The sequence below is a fragment of the Lactuca sativa genome, chromosome 1, assembly GCF_002870075.4.
Source record: "Lactuca sativa cultivar Salinas chromosome 1, Lsat_Salinas_v11, whole genome shotgun sequence".
Lineage (NCBI taxonomy): Eukaryota > Viridiplantae > Streptophyta > Magnoliopsida > Asterales > Asteraceae > Lactuca > Lactuca sativa.
The window spans coordinates 24647621-24665850 of record NC_056623.2 but is presented as its reverse complement, the minus strand read 5'-3'; the positions used below and the strand labels follow the sequence as shown (position 1 = coordinate 24665850).

The 18230-nt window shown below is 28.3% G+C and overlaps 1 protein-coding gene and 3 long non-coding RNA genes across 12 annotated transcripts; 2 read left to right on the top strand and 2 right to left on the bottom strand.

Annotated features, from left to right (window-relative positions):
• Positions 1–578: 578 nt before the first annotated feature.
• On the bottom strand, positions 579–10160 carry LOC111876226 (uncharacterized). 2 transcript variants are annotated; one of them, XR_002844948.3, is made up of 6 exons: positions 10021–10160; positions 9838–9917; positions 3860–4093; positions 3084–3195; positions 1094–1211; positions 579–890 (listed from the first exon to the last, which is right to left on the bottom strand). It is a non-coding gene; the product is annotated as an uncharacterized LOC111876226 (long non-coding RNA). The 2 variants fall into 2 exon arrangements; XR_002844947.3 differs by having other exon boundaries at positions 1094–1197.
• On the top strand, positions 5970–7022 carry LOC128132573 (uncharacterized). The gene is made up of 2 exons (XR_008230650.1): positions 5970–6186; positions 6783–7022. It is a non-coding gene; the product is annotated as an uncharacterized LOC128132573 (long non-coding RNA).
• A 46-nt stretch (positions 10161–10206) lies between the features above and the next one.
• On the top strand, positions 10207–13244 carry LOC111876224 (uncharacterized). Of its 2 annotated transcripts, XR_006188613.2 has the most exons (5): positions 10207–10331; positions 11055–11156; positions 11606–11873; positions 11984–12268; positions 12517–13244. It is a non-coding gene; the product is annotated as an uncharacterized LOC111876224 (long non-coding RNA). The 2 variants fall into 2 exon arrangements; XR_002844941.3 differs by having other exon boundaries at positions 11606–12268.
• A 1362-nt stretch (positions 13245–14606) lies between these two features.
• Positions 14607–16456, bottom strand: LOC111876223 (70 kDa peptidyl-prolyl isomerase). Of its 7 annotated transcripts, none has more exons than XR_006188611.1 (6): positions 16318–16456; positions 16146–16226; positions 15648–15794; positions 15433–15519; positions 15232–15352; positions 14607–15110 (listed from the first exon to the last, which is right to left on the bottom strand). XR_006188611.1 is itself a non-coding variant. In XM_042899602.1 (6 exons), exons 4-6 carry the CDS (start codon positions 15558–15560, stop codon positions 15021–15023), a joined length of 336 nt encoding a protein of 111 aa, XP_042755536.1. In that variant the 5' UTR covers positions 15561–15574; positions 15648–15794; positions 16146–16226; positions 16318–16456; the 3' UTR covers positions 14607–15020. The 7 variants fall into 7 exon arrangements, 6 of the variants coding, with proteins under 6 accessions (XP_042755536.1, XP_042755548.1, XP_042755539.1 ...); XM_042899602.1 differs by having other exon boundaries at positions 14607–15107; positions 15433–15574; XM_042899614.1 differs by having other exon boundaries at positions 14607–15107; positions 15433–15529.
• Between the last annotated feature and the right edge of the window lie 1774 nt (positions 16457–18230).

The following is an 18230-nucleotide window of genomic DNA, read 5'->3' as shown; positions in this document are numbered from 1 at the left end:
CTATTAAATGTCACCTCATAGTAATAGTAATTAATGTGAATAAATGTATATAGTTAACCTTCATTTATGAATTCTTATTTCTATTAATATATTAATGAATTCTATTTGTGAATTTATATTAATTAGTTTTATTAGTGTAGATTAATTAAGACAAATTACATAAATGGTGTTTATAATATGGTTAGTCTTTTTTCAGGTTTAAAAGACGCATCGTTGCCAGAACATGACTCATTGTGTACGTTTTAAGTTTGAAAAAGATCAATCATATTAAAATTTCTTCAAAAAGACTTTTAGAGGGTGTTTGGCTTAGCTTTTTAGAGGCAAAATTTTTTTTTTGGAAAAGTTACAAAAAGTCAGGTTTTTCTAATTTTTCTAAAAAGTTAATTTTTCTTCTTTGCAAAATCCAAAAGTAGTTTTTAAAAATCTTTTGCCTATGATCTTTTTTTAAAAAGACTTTTGGTCATTCAAAAGCTAAGCCAAACTCCCCATTAATGATATGTTCTACCAACCATAAGGATCATTTGTGCAATTTTATCAATCTACCCTAATAAATAAAGATAATTTTGCCAAATGTCAACTTCTTATTGAATTTGACACATGTCATTTTCTTAGAATTTTAAAATTATTTTTTTTCCACTTGTCATTTTTATATATATTTTTTCATTTTTATTCAACTTCTACCTATTAAATGTCACCTCATAGTAATAGTAATCTCCTTCCCTAATAAAAGCCTCCCTAAACTGCCACATGTCATCCTTTTAATCCACCTTCTTGCCACGTGTCACTACCACAACTATGTTTTGACTGTTTTTCCCGCCTATTCCTTGCTTCAAAACTCGAAATCAACAACTCCTATTATTCAGCAAATCAGTTTTAAATTTCAAATTTACCTGCATTGAAAACATTGAATTTACGTTTTACTTTTATACATACAATAACAATAGAGATATGATATCTCCTAAAATCAGGGATTGATATTCCAATTACTTATCTTATACCAAATAAACCTCTACCATAATAGGAAAGCAATGATTATAGTTAAATTACACAGATTTTGAAAATTTTAATTTTGATTTGGATTATTTATGTTTACCTTTTCATTAGACATATAAATATCGATCCTCTAAAAATATTTTCTTCATGGGCGTCTTCAAAGCTTTCAACCGATAATTCTTTTGCATCTCTGCAAACTACCATCTGCATTCACACATCTGAATCCATCAGGTTAATATAAAACAAATAATTTTTCATTGTATTCTGTTTATGTGATCTGAATTCTATTATTTATTTTATTTCTTTCTTCTTCTCCTTCTCTTACGATTCTGATGCACCATCCTCTCAATATGTATGTGGTAATGGAAATATAAATTCACACGGTTAAAACACACACACACATGCAGATACATAGACATACATAGTTTACACACATTTATACGTATGTTTTCTTATCTTTGCATTATAAACTTACATGATACTTCTTATTTTATTATTATTATGTTTATTATTTTTATGTTATATTATGTTTATCTTTGCATTATAAACATACATGGTACTTCTCATTTAGTTTCTTATGTTGATTGGTTCATATATGTTGACAACATCAAGATACTTTTGTAGAATTTTGAAATTATAATGTTCAAATAAGAAAAAGTTTAAACTATATTGCTTTTTCTCACTAAATTCTTGAGTTTCAATCCTTCTTTTTTTTTAATTGACAAGTGTGATGGTCAAATTCTCTCACTAATTTTTTTTTTATATTCATGACATGTGTTTGGCTACATAAAAAAACTTATATGTACATAGCTGTTATCCACTTAATTTTTTTTTGTGGTATATTCTTGGGTTTTTGAGCTTATATAATCAAGGGTAATTTAAAAATATAAATACAAAATACATTAAACAAATTCTAAAACCTAAAAACTGACAAAATTTAAAAAAAAATAAAATAAAATAAAAACTAATTATGCTACAACGTTTATTTATTTATTTATTTAGTTTTACAAATTTAGAATATGTTTCACATATTTACCAATTTATGCAATTGACAAGACTTATGAGATGTTTCATATATTGTTCTTAAATGAAATGTGTTTTTACAAATTATAGCAATATACTTTTAAAGCACATTGTTGTAATTTCTGTTACTTAAGAAAAAAACTTTACAACTTTATAACTTATAGCAAAACACTTTGAGAGTACATTGCTATAAATTGTAAAAAAAATATGGACATTCTAAGGTTGGACAATTTTACCCTTTATGCCATTGTAGACCATAAGTGGAAAACTTTAAGGTTCAGTTCAGAAAAAGACCATGTAATATATATAAAATGACAACAAACTTTGATAGTACCTATCATTTCATCTAAATTGCATTTTTATTTTGCACTTGGACAATTTGACTTTGTATGTCATTGTAAACCATAAGTTGTTAGTTTTACGTTTGGATCTAGAAAAGACCATGTAATATACATTAAATGGCAACGTACTTTGTAAGTACTCTACCATTTTATGTATATTACATGATGGTGACAGTGTACTTTGATAACAATCATAATTATGCATATTTTCACATCATGGATTATTTTTGTATAGGTAACCATATTATGTACATTTATTTTGATTTTTAACAATGTAATTTCATATCATGGACAATTTATGTAATTTCTATTACTTAAGAAAAAACAGGGATCATTTTTGAAAAAGAAGAATAACAATGTGTGTGTATGTAATATGTATTAAAGTACATTGTTGTTTACGAGGGTGTCATATAAAGACCGTTTTTGCAAAAAAAAAAAAAGTAACTTCTTTAACTAACTATTAATATTGTATTATTTTCTAAAATCTTTAGTTTTTTTACTGTACAAACATATTTCGTAGTTTATTGTTGATTTTATCATCTTCCTTTATGGATGTAGTCATACTTGACAATACATGTAGATTCATGAGTTTACACTTTAGGGATTTACCTTTTTATGCATTCTAATATTTCGAAGTATAGAATATCTTTCATTTTTAAGTACAATATAGCAATTATTAAATCAAAAGGGTATAAATAGGAAAACATGTATTAGGAATCTTACAACCTTCTTTCTGCTGTCCTTCAAGGCATTATGTAGGCCTGCAGCACTTGAGTCAATAACAAACCTGTACTGGGAATTCTTTTTAATACACCATTTGTACAATTACAAAGATTTCCTACATAACGGTAAGACAACGTTCATTGTTATCAATTGGTCTTGGTTATACAAGTTTAGATACACACACAACAATTTTACCTGAACACATCAAACACAACAAAAACAAATGTAATAGAATTGTATGTATATGTAAAATTTTAACTCACCTTTATGCATTAATTTTAGTTAATTAAAGAAAATTCATATTTACATAATTGATGAATTAAACATAAAAAAAAAACTTGGGAAAAACAATTGTTATATAGAGTTTGATCAAGTCAAGAAACAAGAATATACATATTTTGAAGATTGGGTTTACCTATCGGAATGTAGAGTTCGATTACTAACAAGTCCAATGTCACAAACCGGTTACTCCATGTATGCATAAATTTGTGCGTGAGGTAATAAATTATAACATATAGCTAAAAAGGAAAGACTTCTTAATAACAACTCCCCAATACTATATGAAGATTGAACTTTAATAAAATAATACAATTTTTTCAAGTATGTTGTACACAAAACAAGTGGAAAATTTTACCCAAAAAAATATACAGAAACAGGAGACAAAATCCAGATTAAGTTTTGCACATCAATCAGAGGTTAACTAGTAAGATGCTACTTGTGGAGCTTATTCTACCCCAGATGTTGTGCATCTTTCCCAAATAATTGCCCTAATTTTTTACCTATTGTTCATCGCTGATTCATCGGAGGTTCATCGGTTGAATCTTATTCCCATAGTACTGCCACTTAATACCAAAATGAAACCACAACGCAATCCATGTGCACCATTGTTTATTCATAAGCTTTTGAAGGGACTTCGATCTTCTGGAAGGTATCGTTCTTTCTCTATTGACAATCGAAACCGTATGCGTTGGTTTTCAATTCACACCTAAATGTAACAATATATTTAAGTCCCCCTGTAGTTTTAAGTAATATCATATTAGTCCCTCTATGGTTTTTACAAACAATATAAACACCCTTAAACGGAAACAATATTAAAATTTTGGTTGAAATATAAAGTATAAACCCAAGAAGGTTGTAATTAAAAACACGATTGCGTCTCTAACAAATAACTTTTTTTTAAAGATTATGCTATTCAAATACTACAAAATTCAAGATTACCAATCTCTCAAAAAAAAAAAAAAGTTCTTGCACAAGGTAATGTATTTAAAATTTTGTTTGTTAACGGTGAATTAAAAAAATTATTTAATTTTTCTAATCATTTTAAATACTATTTTATACATAAACATAATAAACATACCAATATCCATCAAATATTATATATAAATATTTATTTGCAACTATATGATTAAATAATTTATATAATTCATTTCTTAAACAAAAAAAAATTAAAGAATTAATGTAATCTTATAATATACTCGATCACTAATACAAACATCTTTCAATGTGAGAGTTAAAAAAATTAAGTTACATCCCACTTAGATGATCATTACATATAACATCTATGCAATATAGATAAATTGTTTTTTACATATAATTATGCAAACAATGACCAAATTTGAATAAATTAACAAAATTTGATTACTATGATATTATATTGCATATACTTACATAATAATAATAATACTTTAGAATAACATAAATCTTCAAAAAAAAAGTTAACTTATTTATATATTTACCTTTTAAATTAAATATTAAAGTTTTGCAGATTCATCAAACAATCAAACAATATATGGACACTAAAGTAAGGAAAAAAAATTTGAAAATTATATTTAGATAAAAAGAATTGTTTCAAAATTTATGTTATACTATTATATTTATTTTATTTTTCATATTATTTTATGTTTTCTTACAATCGAAGTTACGCTACATTTTTTTGTTGATATTTTATTTTATTTTATTGTCTTTATAATGATATAAAAATAACAACCATGGTTTCTACGGGTTATAACCTAGTTAATGTAAATAAATGTATATAGTAAACCTTCATTTATGAATTCTGATTTCTATTAATATATTAATGAATTCCATTTGCCAAATGTCAACTTCTTATTGAATTTGACACGTGTCATTTTCTTAGAATTTTAAAATTATTTTTTTTCCACTTGTCATTTTTATATTTTTTTTTTCGTTTTTATTCAACTTCTACCTATTAAATGTCACCTCATAGTAATAGTAATTAATGTGAATAAGTGTATATAGTAAACCTTCATTTATGAATTCTTATTTCTATTAATATATTAATGAATTCCAATTGTGAATTTATATTAATTAGTTTTATTAGTATAGATTAATTAAGACAAATTACATAAATGGTGTTTATTCTATTTATTGTTTTTATTTCGAAAGTTTACATTAAAAAATACTTAGTTTTTACACATTTATATTCAACATGATTATTTAAAACATGATAATAATTTTTTATTAGTATAGATTGAATTACTTATTCATCATTTCATTTATATTTATTTCAAAATTTTACTTTAGAAAATACTTAATGTCTACAACGCATATTTAACTTTTTTAATCAACCCGTGTAATACACGGGTCTCACACCTAGTTCTTAATAAAAGGGTGTTTAAACGGACACGTGTCATTTTTTAAGTCCTTTGTGTTGCCACATGTCATTCCACCTGCTATTTAGTCCCTACTTTTCCCGCCCAAAATTATCTGCACTCAAAACATAAAATCAACAATTGTTATTTTAAATTTGATCGTATATATATATATATATATATATATATATATATATATATATATATATATATATATATATATATATAGGCCCGGCCCAATAACTGGGCGACTTGGGCTGTGGCCCAGGGCAGCACATTTTTAGGGGCATAAAATAAGTCTACGGCCCAAAATAATTAGCCCATGTCTTTGTTATCTGATAGAATAATACGTGAGGAGGAGCAGGGAAATGAAACCTTAGCGCCAAACAACCACTAATCGTCTTCAATTTCCCATAGAAAATCGAAACGTCTTCCGACACTTGGAAACATGTTGTCGATTGGATGCCTAGAAGTTGCGTCTCTGATAAATAAAAGTAAGATGTGGCATCTGTATTTTTCGCTTTCAGTCAATTTTTCTGATTTTTGGTTTCTAAATACTCCAATTTCTATAGTTTTCAAGTTCTAGTTTGTGATTTCTGATATTTCTAATCTGGTTAAAAGATCTCGGTTCAAGCCTACTAGGTCCGAGATATTGTGATTCTGATACAACGATTCTAATTTGGGTGGGTTGAATTTCTCTTATTCTGACTTCTCATTCTAATTTCTGATGTGATTTATGTTTAGGGTTTTTGTTATTTGTTTCGGAAATCAGATTGTTTCTTGTTGTTTGTGGTTGTTCATGTTTTATTAGACTCGATTTCTTCTCTCTTTGAGTTCGAAATCTACTTATTTAGGTTTGTTTCAAAAATCTGCTTGATTTCTTCTCTTTTTTATTACAAAAAAAATCAAAGTCTTTTAAAGACCTATTGGATTTTGGTATCTGATTTCACCTCTGTTTGAGCTATTATTCCTCCTCTCTTTGGCTCGAAATTTTTAGCTTTGTATATGATTTTTGTGGTTTGCTTCAGTAAAGTGCAATGCTATTGCTAGCTAGTAATTAAAAGTGCATTGTTATTGTTTGGTAATACAGGAAAGTGCAATGGTATGGCTGGATCAATCTCGAAAGTACATTGATGTGGCTAGCTTATTTTCAAAAGCTGAATGTTGCTATTTTCATTATTAATTTAATAATTTTTGGTGATGTAACTTGTAGTAGTTATTACTTTAATTTTACCCATATTATTTTCCAGCCACAATTGGCTTTTTTGTTATTTAATTTAGCTTTGTACTTTAAAAAAATGTTCTCCTAAAAGCTGTTTTATTTTTATTATTTATTATTTTGATTATTATTTGCTTTTTAAGAGGAATAGTTAGGGGTTGTTTGATATGCTCATGGTAGATTCTAAATGGCCTTGATATCTCTCAAATATGATATGGGGTTTATTTTTTTGCCCAAGTTGGTATGTTTTTTGATCGCTTCAATGAAAGTTTGAAGTTAAGTATGATTTGGATGTTTTTATAGCCTTTGTTTATGGTCTCGTAAGTGTTGAAGTAGCTTCAAAATTCTGTTGTTGTTGCACATTTGGTTCAAAGTACATGTCTTTAGATGTTAGCCCCATAAAGTTCATTGTCTTTTTCTAAACAAATTTTGATTGACCTCTACTACGAGTTTTTTAGTTTTAGTTGCTTTTTTGTTGTCTATTTTAACGATTGCGTGTACATATTGTTTTTGGTTGTATTTTTACAAATATTTGAATACAAATATATATTGAACTTCTGTTTTATACATGTTAGCTATGTATGTATTTGGTGTATTGTATGGTACAAGCATGGGGGCATTACAATTTTCATCTCGCCCGGGGCATAGAAACTTAATGGACCGGCCCTGTATATATATATATATATATATATATATATATATATATATATATATATATATATATATATATATATATATATATATATATATATACATCCAACGTAAAAGGAATGCAACAGTGCATTTATACGAAATCATTAATTTTACAACTTATCTCTTTCAAATTCATATATATATATATATATATATATATATATATATATATATATATATATATATTACGTTTGACTAAATCATATCAATGAAATTTAAATTATTTTGATTTACTATATCCCTTAAATCTGCATTTATTTTTAAATATATTAATCTTATACCAAATATACATCATATTCATTTATTTACCGGTTATAAAAACCGAACCCCAAAACAAAATTATTTTCTCCTTAAAATTTCATCTTCTTCTGGCGTCTTTTTCTTTTCAGTCTGCACCTGTTCAATCCATCTGGTATGTCGCTTTTTATTTTCTGAAAATACAATGAAAACTCCATTTTATAGCATCTTACATTCATGTATATGACAAACAGTAACTATGTTTGAGTGTGTGTTACAGTCGAAAATCTTACTTTAAGAAAACTCCATTACATAGCATACATCAAAGTTTTCTGCAACAAATTTTTTTATTATACCATTTCTTTACTCATAGGGCAAAAAGGGAAATATATTGAACTTACTGTCTTATTAATGGTTGATTTGGATGCTTTTTTGTGATTGCGTTTATGTTACTGTATGTGTTTGTGTGACAGTCAAACAAAATTATTTTTTCCGTAATGAAAGAATGTTTAAGAAATTGTTTTTTCCAAAAAAAAAATTCTGAAATTCTTCCTTTATTTTTTCAGATTTTACATTTTTCTAATCGAAGGGCAAAAAGGACAGTTAATTTTTAATTTATAACAGAGTTTGATTTTTTCATTTATAACATCATACTTTCTGTTTTAACAGTTCTATAACACAAATTTGTATTATTTGAATTTTGTACTCAAAAGACAAAAAGGACAATGTAAGAGTATATATATATATATATATATATATATATATATATATATATATATATATATATATATATATATATATATATATATTTGGAACAGTTTTATAACAAATAGACTTTACTTTAATCAAAGCCTAACTTTTCATTTGTTTTTTTCAATTATATATATATTTTTTTCTGTTATAACATTTTTATAACAAAAATTATATCATTTTGATAATTAAATTGTACTTTTGTGATTATACTATTTTGTATGGTAATATCCTTTTATTGTAGTTTTTTTTATATACATTAATTTTAATATCTTACTTATCTTTTTTAAAACAATATTTATGATGTATAAATTGTTTTTTAAATAAATATGTAGCTTTATTTCAAATATAACATCTTGGCTTTGGATGGATTTTTTTTGGGATTTCATGGTTTTGCTTATACTTTTTTTAGAAGTACATTGCTATTTTTTATGGTTACTTTCAAAAGAGTCTTACCACATTGACCTAATGCCATACTTTCCAGTTTTGTAATTTGACAATTTTACCCTTTAGTGCATTTGTACATATTTGTGATAGTTTATTTATATTGTTTGCATTTTTATTATTTTCAAATTCAACTTTACAAAACTGATCATGGTAAATTAGTTAATAGACTTTTACTTTAATAATAATTCCCTAATAGCGTTTTATACAAAAGTAAACAAGACATGTTCTGTAAACTTTTTTATGTCACTCTTTCCATTTTTTTAATTTTTCCATCTTTATAATTTGATAATTTTACGCTTGCCCGTAACATGCTATAATCATGATAATTTATATTGTATTGTCTAAAAGATTAATATTTTACCTAATCATACTTTAACATTTTTATACCAAAACAGAGTTTGATTTGGATAGAAAGGCTTTATATAATCACACTAAGATTAGAGATTCTTTACTGGACATGATTTTTTTTTTCTCTTTTTCTATTAATTCTGAATGTTAATTTGGGATTTTGAGGATTGAATTTTTAAGTACTTTGTTTTCCATTCTTTACTTTACTCATCTAGAGCCCCTTTTCACGATTTGGAGTTCAAGAACCCTATGCTTTTTTAAAATCATATATGTAGATATATCCAAACTGTTAAATAATATACAAAGATAAATTTTAATTTGGAAGGTATATGAAACAAAATAAATCTCTTATTTACTCAAATTGATCAGTAAATATTTTGCCTAATATTTTAAGCAAATACTAACAGAATTCGAATTTAACCTTCAAAGTTTTAAGTAAATGGAAAGCTACCTGATTATGTTTCCAGAGTTAAAGAATTTGAAGGTATTATTTTGCAGATCTTCTGTCAAACATCTTCAAATACAACATTTCTGCAAAAAAAAAAAAAAAAAAAAATCAGGTAAAATTGTCTTCCAAATAATGTGTGTTCTCTTAAAAAAAACTAAGATTGACAAACAATTGATGATCTCTTACCTTCACTATTGATATCTTCAACCCCCAATGTTTTGTTTCTTCAGTCTCTCAGTTCAACATCGACTATCAATCAATGATTGATTCATTGTAAGTTTTTCTTCAACTGAAATTTCTTCTATTGTTGTATTTTCGTCTCTTCCTTCATCGATACAAATGGAGAAAGCTGTATACCCCTTTTAGAAATGAATACGATAGAGATGTTCCTGGTGCTAGCAGAAATATCTATGGAGGGATAATTTTAGGTCGGCGTTTGTATTACAGGCTTACAGCTAAAGGGGAGGGGGATGACTGATAAGTTGGTGGATATTTCGGTAAAAAAATACTTTTTTAATAATCTTAAAAAAACAATCTGTATATTAAATCAGTATTTTAATATTAATTTGTGTACAAAATAACACTTAAAACAATCTTTAAAATACATTTTTTTTATCTTTTTTTTTTTTCATTTTTTCTAATAAAAGAATTGATTTTAGATAGTGATGATAATCTAACAAATAAAATATTCAAATGTTTTCGTAATTTTAAAGAAGTTTTTTAAAATTTATAAAACATTGTATAATTTTATTAGTTATATCAATTTATATTTCTGTTTTATCTAAATTTATATTGCATTCTACAAAATAATAATTTTCTAACATATTTACAAATACAAATTTGCCGATTGGATATTCAAACTATTATGTTTTCGTAATTTCAACCAATCATTATATCATTATGAAATTACTACAAAACATTGTTCAATAATTAAGTTATAATTTAATTGAAATTATTTTAAATTTCACACCGTGATGTCCACGGGTTATAACCTAGTTCTTCATACTTTCAATCATGTCAAATTCCAGATAAACTCTATTGTATTAAGTAAAACCACAAATTGATATAAGGTTTTTAATGATATTTAGTTTGTTGCCACCGATAATATTATTATGGGAATCATAATATTAGAAAAAGATAACTTGGATATCCGATTAATTTGATACTTAAATTATGTATATCAAAGACGACATGTTTGATGTGTGTATGTGTAAAAATAGGCTTCTGGTGATCGGCTACCACTGGTCCATTGCCAAGGTCCAAGGATATCCGGCTATTGGGTTGCTGTTTGGGCTTGCAAGGTGATAGAGAGCCGACCCATGGTAAATATAATCCATAATTATTTGTTGAATTATTAATATATATACTAAAGAAATGAATCATAGTAAATTGTTTTTTTTTTTTTTTTAATTTTTTTTTGGCAACTTTGGCTCTTTATTTTTTTTATCATTTTGACATTTTTGGTCCTTGTAATCAATAATTTTATACTTTTTAAGAACCTTTTAATATTTAAAGTTTGATCATAAAACTTTAATGATTGAACAACTTTGATCCCTTTTCGAAAAAGTTATTAATTCCTATCCTTTTAATTCTTTAGCTATTTTGACACTTATGGTCCTTGCAGTCAAAACTTTTACATTTTTTTTCATAAAAACATGAAAAAAAACGTTTTGTGGCAAAGCGTGGGCTTTTCATCCTTGCGTTTTTTACTTCTGTCATATTTATTTATTCGGAAACAATATTAAAAGCTTCTGGAAGATATTATTAACAGTATTGACGAGGGTGAGTATAACTACGGTCGTCCCAATTTGAGCCGTTCAAACTCCTGCAACTTTTAAACTCAACCATTTAAACTCCTTATCTACGGTTACAAGACGATTCCAGCAATCGGTTAATCGGAGGTTCATCGTCTTTCAGCACGCTTCCTTCTTCTTCTCCCCCACGTTCACAGTCGGTTTATCGATCCTTCCAACAATGTTTTAATTATGGCACTTCTCCTTCAACCAACCACGATAAGGAGGTTGCTTCCTTCTTAATCGGTAACTGACCTAACCACAATAGAGAAAAATGTCGTATATAATGATCGGAAGATGTTCAATGTTTCTACGTTTCAAACAATCGGTTGAATTGTTTCATTTGATGTCAACAGTTATGGAAGATGATATTATATCACCATAATTTGTGTGTGGTAATGGAAGATGATATCGAAAGGATATGCCCAATAATGCCTTACGCTTCCATTCATGAATTCAGATGGACTTCAACGGCAGGACAAATTAGGTGACTTACATGGGAAAGTGGTATTCAAGGCTTCGAGTTGTGGCTTGGATTGGAAAAGAGAAAGCATTTTCCTTCACTAGGGAGCGTAGATTCAAAGCTCAAACAATTTGTTTGTCCATTCCATTCAAATCAATCCATGGGGTCAGCTTTCAAGGTACCTACTACTTTTCTTCGTCGTTACGTTTATTGATGTTGTATACTTCAATTTTAGATTACTTGTATGTAATCGGTCGATTTCCCCTACGTTCCCCTTCTGTAAAATTAAGAATCTTTTCAATTTCAATTGGACCTAAGCTAATCAAATGGAAATCCGGGGAGATAATAGAAAGATTTTCAGTTTTATAATGCATTATATTTTGGGTTTCTGTTCCAATTTCATGTTTTGATTGGTTCTTTCAAAAGGTGTGAGAACATTATCGTGCACTGAAGAGTATTGTAGCAGAGAAATCCTGGCAAACCCTAAAGATGGTAAGTCTTTTTCAATAATGTATGTTGATTTGATATGGGAGACACAAAAGGATGGAATTCGTACAGATGGTTACTTTGATCGCTAAACATCTTCACAACAATTGAAAAAATTTACCTTCCTTTTATGGATCGAATTTTGGTTGTTAAACTAATTTTTGTTCATTCGATCATCACACGGTTATGTAATTGCTTCATATGATCGGTTTCTTTGGGATGCTAATGAAGAAGATATGGAAGAAGATGCTAATATGAATTTATTATCACCAAGTATCTTCTAGGAAGGCTCACAGCGATTTCCAATAAGAATGTATCATCACTAAGTATTTTCCTAAATCATAACTTTAATAAGAGAGATCTTAATTAGTAACTTTGGAACTAAGTCATACAAATCTGTAACAGGTGAGAAGATTATGATTTATTTGTGTATTGCTGCAAGAAGGATAGGGACTTCATAAACAAGGATATTGGTTTGAGTTTAATTCTTCAATTCGTTGGATTCTTAGTTGCTAAGTGGTGTTCTTTTGGAAATTGGAATTTAAGTTATGCTACTATATTAGCGAAGGGATTGGCAAAAAGATCAATTGATTACTTTTATCTTTGGTTGATAATGGGTACTACTCTAATAAATACTATAAAGGGAAATTTGAATGTTTGGAGCTTAATCATAGCCGAATGTTTATTTTAAGGATGAAGGGACAATTTGGTCAGAATCTGTTTTGGTTGACTTTGAAACATTTTTTTATTTTTTTTCTGAATACTTGGAGTTTGAATAGCATGGATATGGCTTGGTCTAGCAATTGCATCTGTAATTGGACCAATTTCTTCGGGAGATGGTATGGTGAAATTTTTATTGAAGGGTATTTATGTCACCATGGGAAAATTAAGGAAAGTTTTTTTTTTCTTTTTTTTTCTTGGAAGTTGGTATCTCTCTGATTCGATTTTCATTTGAAAAGGATGGTTTTTTTTTTTTAAATATTTCATGAGTTTTTTTGGTCCTCCTATTATTCTTGAAAGGATTATTACCGGTAAAAGGAAAAGAAAAAAAAAATAAGAAAACGAATTTTGAATGGAAGTGTAGTAAGATCATTTGAAGTCTTGACTAAAGGGTAGTTTGGAAATTTATATGGAAAGTGTTCAAATGCAATTTTGATATTCATCAAAGTTGGAAATCAAAAGGAACCGATGGGTTTTGATTTAACAATTTTCCTTATAAAATCACAATGCTTATTAGTTTTATCCCAATTTTCATAAAGTTTTTACATTTTGAAGTGTTTTTTATGTTTTTGCAAATGAGTAGAATCCCTAATTGTTTGTGGTTCAAAATTTAGAGAATTTTGGTCGTTTGACTTTAACCTTTTTTCTTAAAAAGATGATTTTTATAGGTTCACTTCCAGAAATTTTAGTTGTTTGGTTTGTAGCCTTTTGCCATAAAAAGATTTATCAATCCGGTTCAAACCTGAGACTTTTAGTTGATTGGTTTTACATTTTTTATTTAAAAAAGATGTCTCTCATCGCTTCAAATCCGAAAATTATAGTTGTTTGGTTTTATGATTTTTTCCATAAAAATTTGAAATTTGGTAGCTATTCTTACAATATTTGGTGGAGCGGGTTTTCTGTTCGTCATGGCAAACCGATGTGTTGTGAGTTATGCAAATATTTTATAAAGAGTGGTAACGAGTGCTGAAATTAATAAATCTACTTATTTGGTGTTACTAATAAATCTTTTAGCTACTGGAAATTAGAGAAAGTATCATATTTACTCAAGATATTTATTCATTAATCATAAAATAATGCATCAATTATTTTTAATTTTGTTGTTTAAATGTTATGATATCTTCAAACAAGTATTGTAGTGGATGAAGGATTATGGAGTTGAGGCATCACGTGACATGTATCAAAGTATACTTGCATTTGCACAACGGGCTTGAATGTTCTAGAGTTGTGGTTGCTGCAAAAGCAACAGGATGTATTTTTTATGTAACTAGAAAGGTAACCCTCGCGTTGTGGGGGTTGGAAGGTGTTGCTTTTGTGTGGAAGTATATTACATTGTTCTAATTGGTAAATACAGTAAATTATGTTGCTATTGTGTACGTTCCGCCCATTTACAAACACACAAATATGTTGCACTATGCTATAATATAATGACCCCTTTCTGTTGCAAAGCAAATAGCAAGTGCGGCAACAACAATTATTTATAAAGTTTTTGTAACAACACCTCTTTACCAAAGTACAACTCCAAATGACGATTTTGACTTTTTGATTATAATGTGGTTGCGTTTTGTCTATGAAACCAATTTTGTAGTCAAGGTTGTTGCCCGTTATGTGAAGCATATAATCAAACCAGGGCCACCATTCCCAACTCAAGAGCTTACACCCTTCAATATCAACCCCTTTGCCTGATTAGAATGACACTTCAATAAATTTAGCAACTGAATATATCAAATCTTCAGCTGGTCTTCTTTTTCCAATTCCATTCCCATAACACCATCCTTCTCATTCTTCTCCACTTTCTCAATCTTCAATCTCTACTACATTAGTTCATTCAATATTAGTGTTTGACTTTGGCTTTGACTTTGACCGATGTCAATGGAAAAAAATACTTTATAAAAAGGAAAACAAAATTAATTGAAAAAAGAAGAAAATCAAAACCTTAGTTTGTATAGAACAATCGTTAGCCATTTGGGCAAACATATTTGTATAAAGTTTAGCATCTCTTTTGTTACTCTCAGCTTCAAGTTGCTTTAAAGTCTTGTGAATAGACTTTACCTCCCTACAAAATAACAAAACCAAAACAAAATTATAGAGGTTTAATAAAATGACCAAAATGACCTCCAAATTTTATAGTTTTACCTGTTTTGTGGATCGGTTTCCAAGGCCTTCTTGATGTCTAATTCAGTCAATTCATAATCATAAGTTTCCATGTAAGCTTGTGCCCTTCTGTATAAAGCTTTCACATTGTAAAACTCAACATCCAACATCTATTGGAAACAACCTTGTATAATAATAATAATAATTAAAACTTGGAATTGTTTAAAAAACATTATACTGGTTTTTTGATTGATTACCTTTGAACATAAGAAGATTGCATTTTTGTGATCATCTAATTTGAGGCTACAAGCAGCAGCATTCAACCAGCATGAAACTCTTAATGATTTCACAACCTTTTCATCATAATCCCCAAACTGCCCTCCTTCACTAACATAATCGACTGCCTAAAAACATAACATGCATATCATATAAATGATTTATATTTATATTTTTTAAAAACTTTAAGAGTAAATTACACGAAGGGTCCCTATGGTTTGGGGTAATTTGCGCGTTTGCTATTATCCAATTATTAATTTCTTCTTTAATTTATTTTATCATTTATATTATTTTCATTTATTATTATAAGTAAGATACCAATTCTAATTCAACATGAAGCATAGAATTTGGTGGAATTGGAGAGAAGCCATTGGGTAGTGATGTAATTGTAACCCCTTCTTCACCAGATCCATATGTAGTTCATAAAAAGTCACATTATTTATCAATTTTAATTTATAATTATATTTATGGAATCTTACACTGTGGTTGAACAATTAAATCGGCTTTCTCTTCTCTTGTCATTGTCTTAATTGTTTTTGGAAGTGCCAAACATTAATGACCTAGTAAGACAGTATCATATTATTTTAAAGAAATTTTGTTACATGAAAATGGTTGAAAGAAAATAAACTAATTACATAATTATTTATTTACCATCTTTCAAGTAAAAATCAACACCTTCTTTTGGTGATTCATAAATTATAACACCATCGGGCAGCTTCACTACATACTTCACTGCATTAACCAACATCAGTGAATGATTATATGTATTTTCACATCACTTATTAGTTAAGAAACTCATGCATTGGACAAGCTTTAAAACAGATTCAAAGACACTCATAAAAAAACAACTTATAATCCTATTAAAAGAGAAGATATTCTCAGGTAAGTATTTTTAGTAAAATAAAATCTATAAAATAGCTTACTTTTCAATCATGTCTGCTTGCTCTGATAAGTATCCGTGTATCTGCCGGTTTGTATGTTGTAGGATTACATCAGAGGGTTTTGTATTTGGTAGTGTAGTGGTTGGGGAGCTCATATATCGGCCACCTTCTGGACTCCTGTTATTATGTTTGACTTTTTTACCATGGGAAAGCGTAATATCTGCATTTACAAAATGTTTCTTTAGTCTATTTGGTACTACCATATGATAAAAAAAAAAGTTGGCACTAACAAAATTAGAAATCTAATATTTTTGTGCTTTTCCATAATTCTTTTAATCAATTTTAGTTGTACGATTTACCAGATGGGAGGGGGTATTTTGGTCAAGTATTCACAAACCATGACGACACATATCATTAATCTAAACATTTAACATTTTTCATCTTACTTGTAACATGGATGTCAATGCACTCGAAGATTGCTTCCAAACAATGGCGATTTTCGCCCATGATGACTTCATTTTCTAGCATAAAAGAGAAATTTCTGAGAATATCACCAAGAATGTATTTTTGCATTAAACCCCTTGAAACTCTTGGGACAATCACCACTTTTTAAAGGGAACATATTTCCCCAAATCATCCTTTCTTCAGTCCCTGCAAGATATGAAAATTGATAGAAGCTAATAATAAATTACAAACCCACTTTTAATTTAAAGTTAAAGATCTGCCAAATACTACAAATTACCTCAAGATCTGGTGGTTGAACAGGGAATCTAGCACTGACGACAGCTTAAATTACTTTAATTATAGCTTTTAGATGAAAGTGTAATGCAATAATTGATGTGCCATCACAAAACTTTGTAATGATAAGAAGGGGTATATATATGTATTGTGTATTTTTAGTCAAATGGCGAAAATACCCTTGCGGGGTGGGATTTGTTAGTAAAAAAACTAAAACTTTTTATTTTTTGAAAGAAAGCTTACTGTTGGATTAGTGTCTAAGTCCATAACTATTTTGGTATGTACTTGACCCGATGGTGCATGGTCCTTTTGGGTTGCCTTCACCAAAGCAACTTGATAGGATGAATTATGGAGAGAAATGATTAAATATGATTTATTAATATATTATGGGAATAATATATTAAAGGAGAAATCATATTGTTTAATTAACATTAGTCAATAATTAATTGGTAATTAGTTTTGTGACTAAAAGAGATTAATTAAACTTAAGGGACTGGAATTGTAATTATAAGATAATTGCAATTTGGGCCATGTATTGTCTTAAATCAAGAGGTGGATGAATTCTTATGGGAAGCCCATAAGGAAATCGTCCAAGGGCTTGATTAAATGAGTCTATGGGTTGCTTAGGGCTTAAGTAACCAAATTAGGGTTTCCTTGTTAGATAACCCTAATTGCCTCACTATATATAGATCCCTTAAGGACCAAAAACGTGGACAAGCTTCTTGCTAGGGTTTTCACACGGTTTTGGTAGCCTCCATCCTCTCTCCTCTTCATCCTCTTGCTTATGGTGTTTGTGAACCATTAGAGGAGTGACACTTGTGACTCTAAGCCTTCCAAAGTCAATTCAAAGAGGAATTGGGATTGTTATTGCTACATAACAATCAAGGTAATATCTTAAACCTAATTATATGTTAATATTGATTTCCATATGCTAGAATTGGGGTT